The 16,560-nt window shown below is 34.1% G+C and overlaps 3 protein-coding genes across 3 annotated transcripts; 1 reads left to right on the top strand and 2 right to left on the bottom strand.

The window, feature by feature from the left end:
- Positions 1 to 8,476: 8,476 nt before the first annotated feature.
- TRIADDRAFT_56715 (uncharacterized protein) lies at positions 8,477 to 9,411 on the bottom strand (the record flags this gene model as incomplete). Its single annotated transcript, XM_002112974.1, has 2 exons — positions 8,477 to 9,100; positions 9,388 to 9,411. The coding sequence occupies 2 exons, from the start codon at positions 9,409 to 9,411 to the stop codon at positions 8,477 to 8,479; spliced, it is 648 nt and encodes a 215-aa protein (XP_002113010.1).
- Positions 9,412 to 11,624: 2,213 nt separating this feature from the next.
- On the bottom strand, positions 11,625 to 14,010 carry TRIADDRAFT_24929 (uncharacterized protein; the record flags this gene model as incomplete). The annotated part of the gene is made up of 9 exons (XM_002112975.1): positions 11,625 to 11,739; positions 11,840 to 11,975; positions 12,053 to 12,109; positions 12,231 to 12,375; positions 12,491 to 12,553; positions 12,630 to 12,693; positions 12,797 to 12,921; positions 13,279 to 13,374; positions 13,918 to 14,010. The coding sequence occupies 9 exons, from the start codon at positions 14,008 to 14,010 to the stop codon at positions 11,625 to 11,627; spliced, it is 894 nt and encodes a 297-aa protein (XP_002113011.1).
- Positions 14,011 to 14,271: 261 nt separating this feature from the next.
- Positions 14,272 to 14,682, top strand: TRIADDRAFT_24875 (uncharacterized protein; the record flags this gene model as incomplete). Its single annotated transcript, XM_002112529.1, has 1 exon — positions 14,272 to 14,682. The coding sequence occupies one exon, from the start codon at positions 14,272 to 14,274 to the stop codon at positions 14,680 to 14,682; it is 411 nt and encodes a 136-aa protein (XP_002112565.1).
- Between the last annotated feature and the right edge of the window lie 1,878 nt (positions 14,683 to 16,560).

Raw genomic sequence — 16,560 nt, forward strand, 5'->3', positions numbered from 1 at the left:
AGTTGTCATATGCGGTATAATCAATATTATTACGGTACTCTGTATATAAGTTGACTAAATTCGGCTCACAGGCTAATAATTTCAGCAATAACACTACTAATATAATTGACGTTAATGTAATTAACATTATATTTAATAAAGTTAACTTAATAAAACAACAAGTGAAGCAACTAATAGCTACTGAATTCTGTTATACTTGCAAGATCAGTGCGTTTACACAATTCTCGTTCATAACAATTTTTATAATTGCCTGATCAATAAATTTATTTACTGTAGATTTGCACTCACAAATAAAATAATAGATACTGCTTCAAACTCTATGATCAACACTTATATGATTACAGCATTGTTTTACGACTTGAGCGAATTTGAATCAAAACGATATTGTTGTCCATTGCATTTCCAAGATAGCTTAAATTTCAACAAATAGGGTAATGATCAAACATTTTACTATTTGTATATAAAAGTTGTTCATATCCATTTCCTGTAAAATTGTTTATCATAATTAATTAGAGTACAGTATGTTGATGAATGATGAAATTTGTACTGTTTACGTACCAATAACATTTTATACTTTTGCTGCCCTATTACTACCTCCTTGGCGTGTGACCTCAAATTATGGAATAATGCATGAATGTATTAATACAGTATTGTATAAAAATGACTGCAATAAAGAGCTTCTAGGGACCCTCCGTAGTAGCTGCAGTATGTAACACATAATATAAGATCACTAGATGATATAATTTACTATTACTATCCTGCAATAATGATTGATTCGATAGTTTGAGGAAATTTTTGTCTCTCAATTATTTAAATATAATGAATTAATGATTGTCAGTAAAAAGGAGTACAGTACCCAGATAATGATGGAAAAATGATCTCTTTATTTTAAGCATTAACAGTGAGCTAATTTAGCAATTTAAAGCCTTAGTAATAATTAAAATTTCTGGTCATTAAAGATCATACATGATAATCACGATTGAACGGGCTGCATTTATATTAATAAACGTTGACATAAAGTTTAAGTAACTGAAAAATAAAGTTTAAAGCACATTCACAGTACATTTAGTCTGCAACAGTTGCTCTATCTAAATTGTTTCAAATTTAAGTGTGTACATTACTAAAAGCTAAGGCAACAACAAATATCTAAACTAGTGCCATAGTAGAAATATGTAGTTAATAATCGTAGAATTAAGCTAATTACAGCTTAAAATTTATACCTAGTTTTCATTTATAGCCGTCCGTAATCATTATTTCGCCTTTTGTAGTAATAAACAATACCGTAGATGATAATGCACAGCCCTACGCCCAATGCAATACCTCCAATGAAAGAACCACCATCAAAGCCTTTAGCACTGCTGCCAGAGTGAGTTGGAGTACTCTGGTTACCACTACTAGTGGGGTGCATGGAGGATACACTTACAGACATACTAGGATGTACGACAGTTGCAGATGGAGTTGGATTTGCAGATGATGCTGGCTGAGCATGAGACGACATCATTTGAGACGACATCATATCGGATGCCATCTTGGATGAAGTCATTACTGGAGAGTGATGCATCGTTGCTGATGTACTGCCCATTGGCATTGCGCTACCAGAAACGGTACCACTAGCAGCAAGATCAAAATCGTCCAATTCTTCAACGTTAACTAGGTCAATAAGTATAAAGATCGCAGAAATCCGTTACTTGCTGGGTAAAAAAGTAAATTTCGGTCGTAATAATCATTCGAATACTGATGGCCTCTTAATTACAGGTTACAGAAAGGTATAATCAGGGACTAGAAAATGATACAATTAATTATAAAATTATGCGGAAATACATAACTCATTTTGGGTATTTTATGGAAGGATTAATTTCCGGTGATAATTAATATACGCGTATATTTGTAAGTTTCAACGGGCATACAAAATTAAAGAAATTTCATAATAATCTACGACACTTTGATAAAAGCGTCAATGTTGCTATTACTACCAGTACATCAAGCTACAGTATAACAGCATCCATTGTAACTTAATAACGATGAGTCGCTCATATTTGTGATAGTTGTATTCTTATGATGCTATACGGAATAAACAATAGCAATCGGTCGATCAAGTACAAAATGTATCAGTTGACCATAGTTTTAGTATATATATATTGTAAGCTTTGCATGCCAATAACAGTTAGAACTTTGGAAAATGATATAATACAATCCTTCATGTATCAATCTAATGCAGCAGATGTGTTGATACAAAGGCTGAGCTTTATGAAATACCTTAGATCGTATACGCGTATCTATCAATAGATGATATTGTTGTTATGCAAGGTATATCACATACGTCACGCGATCGTAAATCACACCATAAACTATATCAAATGAAGCAACAAATACGCACAATATACAACAGTTTTTGTCAATCATATACAAGGATGTACTGTATATAATATACCTTTTATTCACAAAGCTTTACTTACAGAGAATAATTGAAAATTGAGGAAAATACTGGATTACCGCATATTATTTATCTTTCAAGATGTCAAACTGTTGGATTATTGTATGATTGTAAAGTAAACCCCCAATTATACTGTATTACCAATACTGTACACCCACCTACACAATATACCGTCTGTAAGTACGCGAAGACATACAGTACAGAACAGCATATTGGAGTCTATAGTTGTACAGTGAAATTGATGTTATTGACTGCGAACAGTTGATTCTAAAATTATATAATTACTTATAAGTAATACAGTAGTTATCGATGAGTACTATACAATGGCATATATGGTTTTTCGTTGACTGTACAGAACATAATAACATTATGATAAAAAATAATATTTTGCTTATACCATATGGGTCATTTAGCAGACAATGAATCAGTTATGATCGCATTTTCTAAGTTTTTGTCGAATATCATACCAAGATGAAAGATAATAACATGAAGTCTTTTGAAACACTAAAAAATACAGGATTTGCGTTCATCGTTTTATCAACATAGTACATACAGTACTGCAAAAAGCAAAAAGTAGAATTGTAAGTTCTTGAAACCGGAAATTGGAGGTGAAAACAATTATCTGTACTCTATTATATTGTGCACTTAGAAGCCGTTGACTGTATAAAAAAGGTCGTTAAATGCTTACGCAATAGCGTCAGTTTCATCAATTCTCTCAACATATGCAGTACATTAGAGTTGTGCATAATTATATCATGAAAATTGACTACCATAATTAGTCGTAGTACTGTAGATAGACAGTGAACGATTGCAAAGAGACAGCACATAAATGTATGTTAATGTAATCATTACGCGATAATAATTATATAATTAATTGATCGCATTGATAATAGGCGCAACTACGCAGTATTTGCCATTCTAAGATCCTCAATACCACCACTTTAGAGGGAATTAACAAATAAAGACGTATACGTCAGCTTTAGTTGCCAATATTACAACGTATTTTGACCACATAAACCATTTGTACGAGCACTTTACGAGTTTACCGTCACTCGTCTACGTATATATGAAATTAAGGGTAAAAGCTATTAATTAACGCAGCGTACACAGTCAGTTTTATACAACAACACTATTCCACTGTCATGTAAAGCAACATTTCCACTTTTTTTTTTTTACAGTTACAATACAGGATTATTGACTTGTAAGATGAAGTAAAGTCAATAAGTTCAGTTGAACTTATCAGGCACATATTGTGCAATGGACTTTATCCGAAGTTGTTACATATTTATTTGTAATTTTAAAAATTTATTATTGCAAAGTAATCGAAAATAAATGGGGGAGTTTTCTGCAAGAAAAATAATTTCTAAGAGCAATTTTTGGAAAAAGTTGGAGAATCACAGTTTACGCCGCGCAATATCATATAAGCTTTACTGCTCAGTCGTGTAAAGTATCTACGGTTCTTATTATTTAGTCTTCAATAGATGAATCATAGCATTTGAAAATTGGGATTCACTGTTGGGAGTTTAATTTGCGTTGCATTTACGCCTAGTACTTGTTGTAATGTCAGTGATTTTCTACGTCGTAATAACTGAACGGTATTTTAAGACAAAATTCAATTGTATTTCAAATGAGTACTGTACCGTTGAGAACGATTTAATAACGAAACTTGTTTGGCATCAACTAAGCCAAAAAAAAAATAGTAGCCGTCTAGGCATGGGGCAACTCAGCACGCGAGTGAGTGACTGGACGGTACTGGATATTGGTCGATCAGAGGAAGAGTGATTTTGGAGCATGAACAAGTAAGAACATTGGAAAATATCATTTTAATAGCAGCAGCTTATTGAAAAATCGCAGTGGATATACATACCATCAAGCAGCTAGGAGAAGTTATTCATTCTATTTCTCAAACTAAATACAGTGTCTCTCCTTTTATATTTTTTTTCATGCTATTGGTATCTTCTGTAGCTAGCACCAGCTGCCCAACCATGACGTATAACAATGTCGTGCAAGTGTAGTAGTCATATAGTGATTGCAAAATAATCCAGTAGAGTGAAATATCAAAGAATAAAAGAGTGACTAATCATCTCTGACTTACATTCTTGTGCATAAGCTGCAAAACATAGCAGCGATAGGACCAAGGCAATGTTATAACTAGCCATTTGAATTTTTTTGTGCACGTAGACCGGAAAACGGAAAGTTGAATTGCTGTTGAAACGCACTCGGAGAAACCAAAACGATACGATTTGCAATTCGAAACCTAGCCGCACGGTAGAGTGAAATGGGACGATGAGGTAATGAAGTCAAGGTTTTATTTATTTACTCCACCGTCTACAGTACAGTACTGTACAGTAGGTACTGTACAGCACGTGTACAGTACAGTACATTCGATTGTGGCAAACTTTTCGCTAACTTCACCACTGGTGTACAGTACAGTACAGTACACTGTACAGTACAGTATTTAGAGTCAGTATAAGTATAACTCTACTGTACTGTACTGTACAGTATGTCTCTATACTGTACTTTATACTGAGTACAATACTGTGTTGGGTCAAATTTGAACAAACTCCAGGCTTTTTTGCAGACGAAAGCTTATGAACTCCTTTGTCATGAAGCTAAGAAATGCCCAGGAAGCTTCATGAAAATGAGATAAGAAATAGTTAGTACGCTCTATGAAACTTTCAATTTCCCCAAAATCGATAAACTTGATAAAGTTTCACAGTAAAAAAACCCATTTTTCTCGTATTTTCTGAAGGAGATTTTCGTTTTCGCCAATGCCGGCCATGATTTCTCCCAGCTTTGCACAGTACTGTACAGTACTGTAAACTAGCGCAGTTCGTACTGTACAGATCATGTCCATTGGGTGTGACCTAAGAACTGTACCCGGAAAAGGATGTTTGTCTAATAAGGACTTGGAAATTAGAATTTCATACTGTAATTTCAAACTGTGGGAAGGATTTTACCCTCAGGGTGTCTTATAAATCCTTCCCACTGTCTAAAATTAGATGAAAAGGACTAGAGGATAGGGGTGACAACTTTATTAAAACGGGCATCAAACTTTGAGTAGTCCCTGTTTCCATCTGTAACTATTCTTGAATAGCATCTAAAGCATTCGAGTCATATCCTATATTGTAAGTACAGCAGCTTGAAGCCTTCCATATTGAGTCATGAGTACTGCAAAGCTCAAAAAAGAAATCACTCATTCAATTATTTTTAGCTTCACTTTCACAACGTGAGATAGTACACTCGCTAGTGCTAGACTAATACGGTACTTGTGCTGCTGTAATAAAATTTTAATGGATAGTAAAATCAATCATTCAAATATTATTTTTAGCTTCACTTTCACAACGTGAGATAGTACATTCGCTAGCGCTAGACTAATACGGTAACTTGTGCTGCTGTAATAAAATTTTAATGGATAGTAAAATCATTCATTAAAATATTATTTTTAGCTTCACTTTCACAACGTGAGATAGTACACTCGCTAGTGCTAGACTAATACGGTAACTTGTACTGCTGTAATAAAATTTTAATGGATAGTAAAAAAATAACTTTAAAAATGAACGACAGTGAATACTGTATGCTCATAGCTTGCTTCCCGTTACAAACTTAAATCAATCCTTTTTAGTTGGTTTATACCACTGAATCACTATTCTATTCTCCATAAAATGCATTTCTCATAGCTTGCTTTCCATTACAAACTTAAATCAATCGTTTCTAGTTGGTTTATACCACTGAATCACTATTCTACTCTCCATAAAAGGCATTTGTTATAGCTTGCTTTCCAGTACAAACATAAATCAATCCTTTTTAGTTGGTTTATACCACTGAATCACTATTCTATTCTCCATAAAATGCATTTCTCATAGCTTGCTTTCCATTACAAACTTAAATCAATCGTTTCTAGTTGGTTTATACCACTGAATCACTATTCTACTCTCCATAAAAGGCATTTGTTATAGCTTGCTTTCCAGTACAAACATAAATCAATCCTTTTTAGTTGGTTTATACCACTGAATCACTATTCTACTCTCCATAAAATGCATTTCTCATAGCTTGCTTTCCATTACAAACTTAAATCAATCCTTTCTAGTTGGTTTATATCACTGAATCACTATTCTACTCTCCATAAAATGCATTTGTTATAGCTTGCTTTCCAGTACAAACATAAATCAATCCTTTTTAGTTGGTTTATACCACTGAATCACTGTTCTATTCTCCATAAAATGCATTTCTTCAAAATGTATCCTAAGGGAAATTAGGGATACTGTCTTATTTAGCGATGACATTAAGTAAAAAGCTAGAGACCCATGTTATGATTGGACGTATCCTATGGGTTATGTCCTAATATTACTAGCACATTTCAATTCTATTATTAAGTGATATTAAATTATCAGAAATCTCATTTGCACTACATGCTTAGCCGATTTAGCTAATAGGAAATAAATAAAACATCACAACTTACACATGGCATAAAAAATAGGAGTATTGACTAGGTGAATCGATAATTAACATGTACGTATACATATACTGGCACATATACGCGTATTCATCAATTAATTAATATAGAATGAGCCCGTGAACATACAGTTTACAGTATTATTGACAATAATTAAATTACTGTAGAGTTGCAGTGAGATGCTACAGGTCGATGGTACTGCGAAGAATTGGAAAGTCTTGAACGTATACTGCCACTATTTCTGCTCGTTTAAAAGGGGAAGACAAGTTGTTAAATCAAGAAAGAAGCATTATTTAGAAGCAACTGGTAAATACGCGCGGGTTATTATTATGAGTTCAGGAGGAATCATTAATTCTGTGCTAAATTACTACACCGTAGCTTAAGTTTTCATGCAATTTTATTAAGCTCGTAGCTTTAGCATTTCTCCTACCGTACAACGTCATACTGTATAGTAATATTATTTTGATCTGTAATTCTGTATTATGCATAAGAAAAAAGAAATTAATAATATTATTTAAGTAACACGTAAACTTTGGCCGATCATTTGATAGCTAACAGAAAGTTAGCGTAATCTACAGTTTAACGATAATTAGTTTTTGCCTAACAACAGATGGTGGATGATAAAATTATTTGTATAACTTAAGATTCCTTGAATTATTTATTTTATTATAATATTAATTAATGTCCAATGTATCCTTAGGACAGCGTAATGAACAGAGTATACAAGAATTCCTGGCAAAACTGACTGGGCCTATACTAAAAGTGTATTGGTATGTTACATCCAGTACATTATATGAATGTGTAAACGAACATGGAGATGATCTTATTGCTGGTAGAATACTAAGGGGTAAAATAATGGTTCAAAATGAAAGCGCAAAGGTATCGCAATACTCATGCGACTAAAATTAGTTCAGAACATTATTACACTATTTTTGTTTACATAATGATATGGCAAGCCTCTAGTAAAAATTCTACAACGGTTGTATAAATAATATAATAATTAAATCCACAATTATAATAAATATACTCGTAATATCTGACGCAATCATCAACAGTTAAGAAACCACATATACGGCATATTACTAAAATGGACATATGTTTATTTGTCTGAGCTCCAATGCAAATTCAAGGTCATGCAAGCACCATCAGTGTAGCGAAGTAATGGAAGGTTGAAATATACTACAGTTGCGATTACAGATACAGTATATAATTATCAAATATGGCAGCACAATCGCAGCAGAGTTTATTGAAGTAATTTCACTAGCGTTAAGAATAGGTCAAATTACAACCCTAACCTACCACAACCACGAACTTAGCTTTCAATTCCTACACTAATAATTTTATAGGTGAATTAATAATATACATATATCGCTAGGCTGCTAAACTCTACCTGTAAAATTTACAGTAGTAGCCCATGTATCCCTACAGTGACTGGTATTGCATAAAAAGCTCACTCGATAAGCTGATACAAGGCAAATCATAATATATAACACCAATTTTATACGAAAGCTAGAAGAGCCATAAGCACACGTATTACTGCGCAATGATCATTGAGCTCAACAAGAGATTCATGCTTTGCAAAGAAATCAATTTCCATTGAGATGTTTTTGCCATCCAGCAATGACTTCATCTTCAAGGTAAACTGTTTTCTTAAATGCCTCGGTTTCAAATCCAGCCTTTAAGTATTCAAGCAACTTTGCAAAATCTTTTGGTATATCGAAATGCTTAAAATGCTTACCAGCAACTCTGACATGATACAATTTGGGGAGCAAAGAACAGTCAGGATGGGTTAAACTATCACCAGAGATGAACCGATTCGATCGCGAGCTTAAAAACTCATTAAAGTTTCTTAGTTCATCCAGCAGTTTCTGCCTTAAACTACCATCCAAAGCTGAATCTTTATTCTTCATCAATGCAGCAAATTTACCAAATATGGCAGCTCCAGCAGATTTACAATTTTCATCGTTCGTTTCCAGAGCTTTCGTAGGTTGGTATTTTTCATCCAAATAACATGATATATCATTAGAATCAGTTAAAATGACATCGCCATCCTGCATCACAGGAACGGTATTACTTCCAAGTTTAGTAAAGGATTCAGGCTTGTGAGCTACATTAATAAATACTAACTCAGGTTCAATATTTTTCAATGCTGCAACCATTCGAACACGATGACAGAATGGGCAATCGCCAAGTAATGTATGTTGACCGGCCTTAATAACATGGATAACATACAACAACGAGCAATATTAATATTACAAGAACCTCCATTATAATGATTAAATTAGCCTTCTAAATTCAGTCTTGCAGTGATGATGACACAGCGAAAAATTCTGACTTAAGTTAATCGCCATAAACAAGATCTACAACTTATCTAATCTCATTTCCGATTCAAATTGATGACTACTGTATGTTTCATGTTCATCATGACGTATTGAAGTCATATGACTTCAATATTTCACTAGTATCCCGGTCAATTTCTAAAAATATTTAAACCTACCTTGATGTACAGCGTCAATGCCATACTATTCCAATATGATCAAGTAAACTAGCCGCAAACGGAAGTTTTCTCTTCGTCAAATTTGATCCAGCACAGTCCTTCTGCGTTAGAGCTGTGCGCATTTATTGAAACCCTAGTACAGTACAGTACAGTACACTTTTAATTCCCTGGTATCTCCTGGTACGGTACGATCCAGAGCGTAATTGTACTGTGCTGTACTGTACCACTTTGTGGGTGTGGACTCTTTCTTCAGCCGAATCGCAAGGGACTGTGTCAGCGACTACTACCTACTCCTCGACCCATATCCACTTACCACCAAGTTACTTTCTTTCCCCCCACTTACAGCACTTGTAATTAAAATTCAATGTTTTCAAAATTGCGAAAAGAAACAATTATGTCCTCAAATTAAAATATTGTTTACAATTGGGAAAATCCGCTGTGTATTGACTGGGATAGGGCGTGAAACTGTGACTTAGCAATGAGTGAATATGGGTTAAGTAGTCCCTGACTGTGCGTGGAAACATCATGAGTTATGATGCTACTCTTACAAGATAAATAAACGTTATTTACTACAATTTGTAGCTTGACTGTAAATGGTTAGTTTGATGCCAAGCAATTTAGTGATATTTTTCACGGTATAGTAAGATGCATAAAAGGTATTCTACCGTTCTGATCGACTTGAGTCAGATTCATGATTACAGTATATGACTGCTAAGATAAATAAATTTACTGGATGACATTATAATCAAAATTATATTTTTTCTAGGCGAACGTGTAGAAACAAACAGATCGCAAAGTCACAACAACAACTCTCAACAGAATCTAATAAATCAAATAGTAACTGCTCTCAAGTTCGACGATTAGGGTACAGTCAAGTCAGCCTTTATGAACGCGTAGTGCCAGTAAGGAAAAGGCATAAACCAAACATAGTACCCTCATTATAGGATAGCATACTAAAGTAAAGTTATGAGTATGACTAATTATGTGTTTAGCTAATGTTAATCAGCAATACAGTGTTTCTATAGTGTACGGTACTTAAATACGATTGGCTCTAGTCTCGTTCTTTTAATGATGTACATCATATTTCGTAATAAAGTCGTGCTACGTATGGAACTTTGTTATGGTCCTAATATCTGTGGATATAAAAATATGCAAAAAGTATAATAAATAAAGTCTCCAAACAGAGTAAACAATAATAATAACAGATAGCTTATAGATAATACGTAGGCAAGTATATGATATGAATACGGCATCTTCAATATCTTGCTTCTTTGACGATGTTGGGTGTTTCGCATATTATACTTATTAAATGACGCTTCATAGACAAGTTTCCGGTGTACTACTTGCATGTGCACAACCTTGTCCTATACACGATCGACTCACTATCTCAGTGGATTATAAAGTATAACGGGTTGTGTGAACATGCATTTGAATTACCTTTATATTAAACGATAAATTAATCAAAGAATTATGATCAAGAACAATATTTGTTGTTAGTGTACAACGTAGTTGTATTTTAATAGCATCACAAGCAGAATGCAGCATTTTGTTTGCACACCAGACATACAAATGCTAGTGTTTACTTGGCTTTATTTTAAATAGATTAGAATACAGTTTTGTATCGGTAACGTAATAATAATACACTGTATTTACAGTACATGATGCATTTTACTTTTTCAGTAATTGAATACAGCAACTTTCACTGTGTGATAATATTATTGCATATTTTACGAAGTTATTTAAATTTGGCTTAACTTAGCTAATTTGTGGCATGGGATAAACCATGCCATCATAAAAGCGGTACAGTCGTATTTGTGATATTTTGAGAAAATAAACGTAACGGTAGAAGTATATACTATTTAAGCCATATTTCGTTGCTCTATAAATTACAGAATGGAGTTCAATAAATTTATTACTAGAGTTACGTTAAAAATATTATGATAGCTACAATATCTGCGGCAGGTGAATTATACCTTAAAAGTAGCCTAACATTACTATAATTAATTAATCAAATCTCATTTTGGCAATGATCGTATTTTTACTCTCCGCGACACTAGATTATTATATTGAATCACGCCATTAGCTAGAGCTAGATTGTATCACTAATAATGTCTGTGAGTAAAATTTTGTAGGAGTATTATTGTAAAAAATTTAAAGTTTGCTACAGGCGAAAAGGTGGTAGTAAAAAGCGCTAACTTGTTGAATTTTTGGAAATGATACATATTTCAGAAAATCTTTTAATCAGCTTTATATATGCCACTATCGGCAATTCTACAGAATACCGTAGGCCGTTCATTATAGGTTTTCTGAGCTTCCAAAGTCATCAGAGTCGTGTTTCCTTCGACTAGTCGTCTATAATTATAAATACCAATATTATGCTCTATTACCATGCTAATGAGAAAATATAAGTAATATCAATAATAAGGTTTCAAAACCGTTTGGGATTACTTACCCGAATGCAACGAATTTAGTATCCATCCACTTAGCTGGACTAAGTGTAATGTAGAATTGAGAACCATTCGTGTGTCTTCCTTTATTTGCCATTCCTAGAATGCCACGTCTATCATGATGAACTGAGAAATTTTCGTCTAAAAGGCGCAACAAGTAACGTATGTTAATTTTTTACCTAGTAAATTTCTAAAGCTTACCCTAGCCAATAGCATACCTTCAAAAACAGGTCCATAAATTGATTCAGTATTAGCCCCGCTACCATCAATTACGTCTTCCCAATAACATCAGCATGATTAGTGATCAAGAGTTATTGCAATTGTATAAAGACAAGCTATTCATAAAAAATTGTTAAATATGACAGATTCCGAAGTAATCTAATAGAGAATTAATACCTCCGGCTTGTACCCATCCACCTTTAAGAATTCGGTGAAATAATGTGTTTTTGTAGGTGAGAGCAGAGCCATCTTCACGCTGATGAGTCGATGAACACAATTCCCGGAAATTTTGACATGTTTTCGGGCAGATATCAGTATAAAGCTATCATATAAACATGCATATGTCTCATCAAGCCCAATGATTTAGGAAGTAGTGGATTTTGCGTGAGTTTAATGAAAGCTAACCTAACGGGTATATGAATTACTTAGCCGAATACCTCAAAAACTAATTTTCCGGCCGATTCATCGTTTATAGTGACATCCATGTAGACAAAATCATGCTGTAAAAATCGATAATTTGTTTAACGCTTTCATCATATTTATATATGTATATAGCGATCTATCTCAAAATTTTACTTTTGCATTTTCAAATCTATCTTTATAAGCTTCACATGCCATTGCTTCATACAGAGGAAGAGGTCTACAAGAAGAGAGTTATACGTAAATTCTTACTTTATAGGTACCTTTCGCAATTGTATTAAGCATTTAGTAGCACAATAAATGTTAAAAAATTATTATTCTACCTATAGTCTTCATAATCGAAATTTTTAGTTGCCCATGCAACAAAGACACCCGTTGATCCCAAAACTTCTCCATTAACGAAAACTACAGTATCATCATTGAAACCCCAAAATTCTTCTTTGATTTCCTAGATATATTACAGAACATTTAAATTTAAAAAGGTTCGAAAGCACTCACATAACAAAAATTACATTAAAGACGGAAGTCATAATAGCCAGTGTATCAAATTAGTTAATTTTTTGAAAATCATAATTACTGAAATGAAAAATGTCATGGACTTCAACGCTTCCTTAAAAATAGTTACATTTCAACCTTGAGCATTTTTGATAATACGAGTACTTCAGCAATATACATTTGATGTAAACAATTATAGCATTTTCAGTTTCATATTGCTCAACTGAAATTAATGAGTACTTATAAAGCATTACTACAATTAACTTGTTAAAAGTCACAAGTCATAATGTCCTAGGGATAAGATTCATACCTTTTTCTTTGTAGTTATAAATTCATGCCAATCGCATTCAAGTAAGCCATTTATTTCTAAATTCTCGAATTTTATTGGGTCGTTTTGCTGCAACGTCTGGCAATCATTTATTAATCGTAAATTATTAAGATTAGTCTAGTCAAAACTACTTTTAACGCAGTCAAAGTTTATTTTAAGCTAGCCAGTCACCTAATCATCAAAATTTTGCATACTACAGACGTTACTAAGAATAATGTACGTCAAATATATGGAGTTAACGATCTAATAATATAAATTAATATAGTATTAAAAGATGTAAATTACTATTTCACACTGTAAATTATACGACGCAATAGCATACATAGTTCACGCAAATATCCCAGTTGGTGATCCATGTAAATTGATAATTATATAACGAATTCTAACATCTATAATCTAATCAAGAATCTACTTTGCTCTCTATTTTCCTAAGTCATGTATTGTATCACTTATTCGCCATAGTCAATAACCAAAATGCTGTAAATGATGCGTCTGTTACTGGACTCGGCATTTTCATTGAAAGACAGTTGCGTGAACAAATTAAATGATGACAAAATATGACATCATGACATATGCACGATTACAAGAGACATTCATTATAGTCTACTATTATGTTGTTACCTCGGCAGCTGTTTTTGCTACGTGAAAGTTATAAGTTTTAAGTAATCCGAAGATTGTTATTTGCAACTTCTTGCCATCTTCCTGCCCCGCCATGTTGTATATAATGTTGTAGTCATAACAACAATTTGCGCAAGCGCATTTAGGTTCCAGATCGCGAGCATAACCTAGCATCCGTGGATCAAAAATCGATTGTATCAGCCAATCAGATTTGAGCTTGACTAACCAATCAGATTAGACTATCGCTGAGCGCCAAGTTTGAAGGGGCACCCTAGCGCGCCAACGGATAAGCTATAAAACCAGCAACCTTGCTGATTCCAATCATTCGTTATCGTTTCAACGTTATTGTGAAAAGATATGGCTCGTACTAAGCAAACCGCTCGCAAATCTACTGGTGGCAAAGCCCCACGAAAACAGTTGGCTACCAAGGCCGCACGTAAAAGCGCCCCAGCTACTGGTGGTGTCAAGAAGCCTCATCGTTATAGGCCAGGTACCGTCGCCTTGAGAGAAATCAGACGTTACCAAAAATCAACTGAATTGTTGATCCGCAAATTGCCATTCCAACGTTTGGTCCGTGAAATCGCTCAGGACTTCAAGACCGATTTACGTTTCCAAAGCTCTGCCGTTATGGCTCTCCAAGAAGCTAGTGAAGCTTACTTGGTTGGTCTTTTCGAAGATACCAACTTGTGCGCTATCCACGCCAAACGTGTTACTATCATGCCAAAGGACATCCAATTGGCACGTCGTATCCGTGGCGAACGCGCTTAAATTACTACTCGACAAAATGAGTTTATAGTTTAATTAACATTACTATTAACACAACGGCTTTTTTAAAAGCCACAAATCAAAGAAAAAGGAAAATTTTCGAAAATATAAAGTTGCTGTATAGCTTTGTGTTAAAATTTGATTGAGATAGTCAACAGTACTTTCCTGTGCACGGCAGAGCTTTGATATTTTAATGGAAAATTAGACTACAGCATCACCCAAATAGATAATTGGCTTTTTTAACGAGTGAAAGAAGTTCCCAGCTCCGAAAACCATACTACACAGTCTTTCAAGGTTTCAGTAATAGCAAGCTTATAACGCTGCACATAGGTCATGCTGAGTTATCCACTCGATTAAAACTATATAATTTGAGAAATTCAAATTTGGCCAAGATAACTGAAAAGTAATTAAAATTGGCTAGCAAAGCGGATTGAACTCATAGTTAAAGTAGAGGAAGTCTACTGTTCTTCAAACTGTGTGATTGCGCCGCGACGAATAACGAATTCAGTTCGTGTATTTTTGTCATAGTGAAACTCGTCCAAAATTTCGCTCTATATGTTGTCTACGATAGTTCGAAACTGTCAGAGATTGATTTTAGAAGCGTTCACGTAGGGACTTGTTAAGAGAGCATCACTCAAGTCGCTGGTCACGTATCATTTACACATTTTTCATGGAAAAAATTTGCGAAAGATTTTCTGAGTTGTTTATAATAATTATTGACTGCCGAACCGATGGCAATGGGTGTATGAGAGGGAGATTCTACCTTAGAAAAATGTTAATGACTGATGCAGCCTAGCACTGCACAGACTGATAAATGGTCTGTAAAAAAAGGTTGAAAATTATGAGCCATCATTACTAGTTTTCCTGTAAAGCTTACATGTCGCTCTTTCGAACATCGTACTTTATGTTGTAGTGAACTTTATTTCTGCTTGTGTTGGTGAAAGCGGGAGATTTTTCGCTATATAGCATACAGTGTGTGTAAGTAGCAGTTAATACTTATAGAACTAAAAGAAAATATGGCCTTCTAACAATATTTTATTGGATTCTGATGTAAATCATTTCAATAAACGCATTGCTTTACGATAATGTGACAAGGCACACGGTTCGACTCTAGTCCGGCTTCGAACCGAACTGTTGGGACAGCTAGTTGAATGTGCAATTGGAACTAGTACACGTGTATTGCACTAATCCAGTTTTTATTAACTGTAAAAGTACTTTAGCAAATAAAATCTGCAGGTTAATGTCTTACAGCAATACCATACACGGTTTAAAGTGAGCAAACATGAAATGAAATCCTTCGAGTGCATATGCAAAGGATTTATTTCACTGTGGACACTTGCTGTAAACCGTTACAAACTCGACTTTAAGAATTATGTAGCTAATTGCAATGTTCAACAACTACAGTACTATCACTACTAAAAATTTAATTCAATTATAGCTCCTCTCCAATTCCTAATTTACTGTACACTACTGTTAGATTTTTGGGTACCAATGCAATTCGCCAAGTGCTTAGCTGCTTCTTTTTGCCACTCTACAAAGAATAAGCTTATAATGACAGTTCTATTATTATTAATAATCAGCACTGTAACTGTAAGAGCGCATGGAGGTAATCGTGGACTGATCATAATCTGAACGATCATAGCAGACTATTCGTATAATATGTTGTAGAGTTTAGTAGGCAAATTTCACACAACCTAATTCAGATCGTCTATTGAACCAATTATCGGCACATGGTTTGTTATGCAGTCCGTATTAAGAGGTAAATATTTCATGGTCTTTGCCTGAGTACAATAGTTAACTGTTTGCAGAGTATCAGCACTAGTGACCTTTTCTCTACCTCTGCATTGAGTACTTAATCACGTAGTGGGAGATTTTCTACCT

Source organism: Trichoplax adhaerens, genomic scaffold, assembly GCF_000150275.1.
Source record: "Trichoplax adhaerens TRIADscaffold_5 genomic scaffold, whole genome shotgun sequence".
In the NCBI taxonomy this organism is placed as follows: Eukaryota; Metazoa; Placozoa; class Uniplacotomia; order Trichoplacea; family Trichoplacidae; genus Trichoplax; species Trichoplax adhaerens.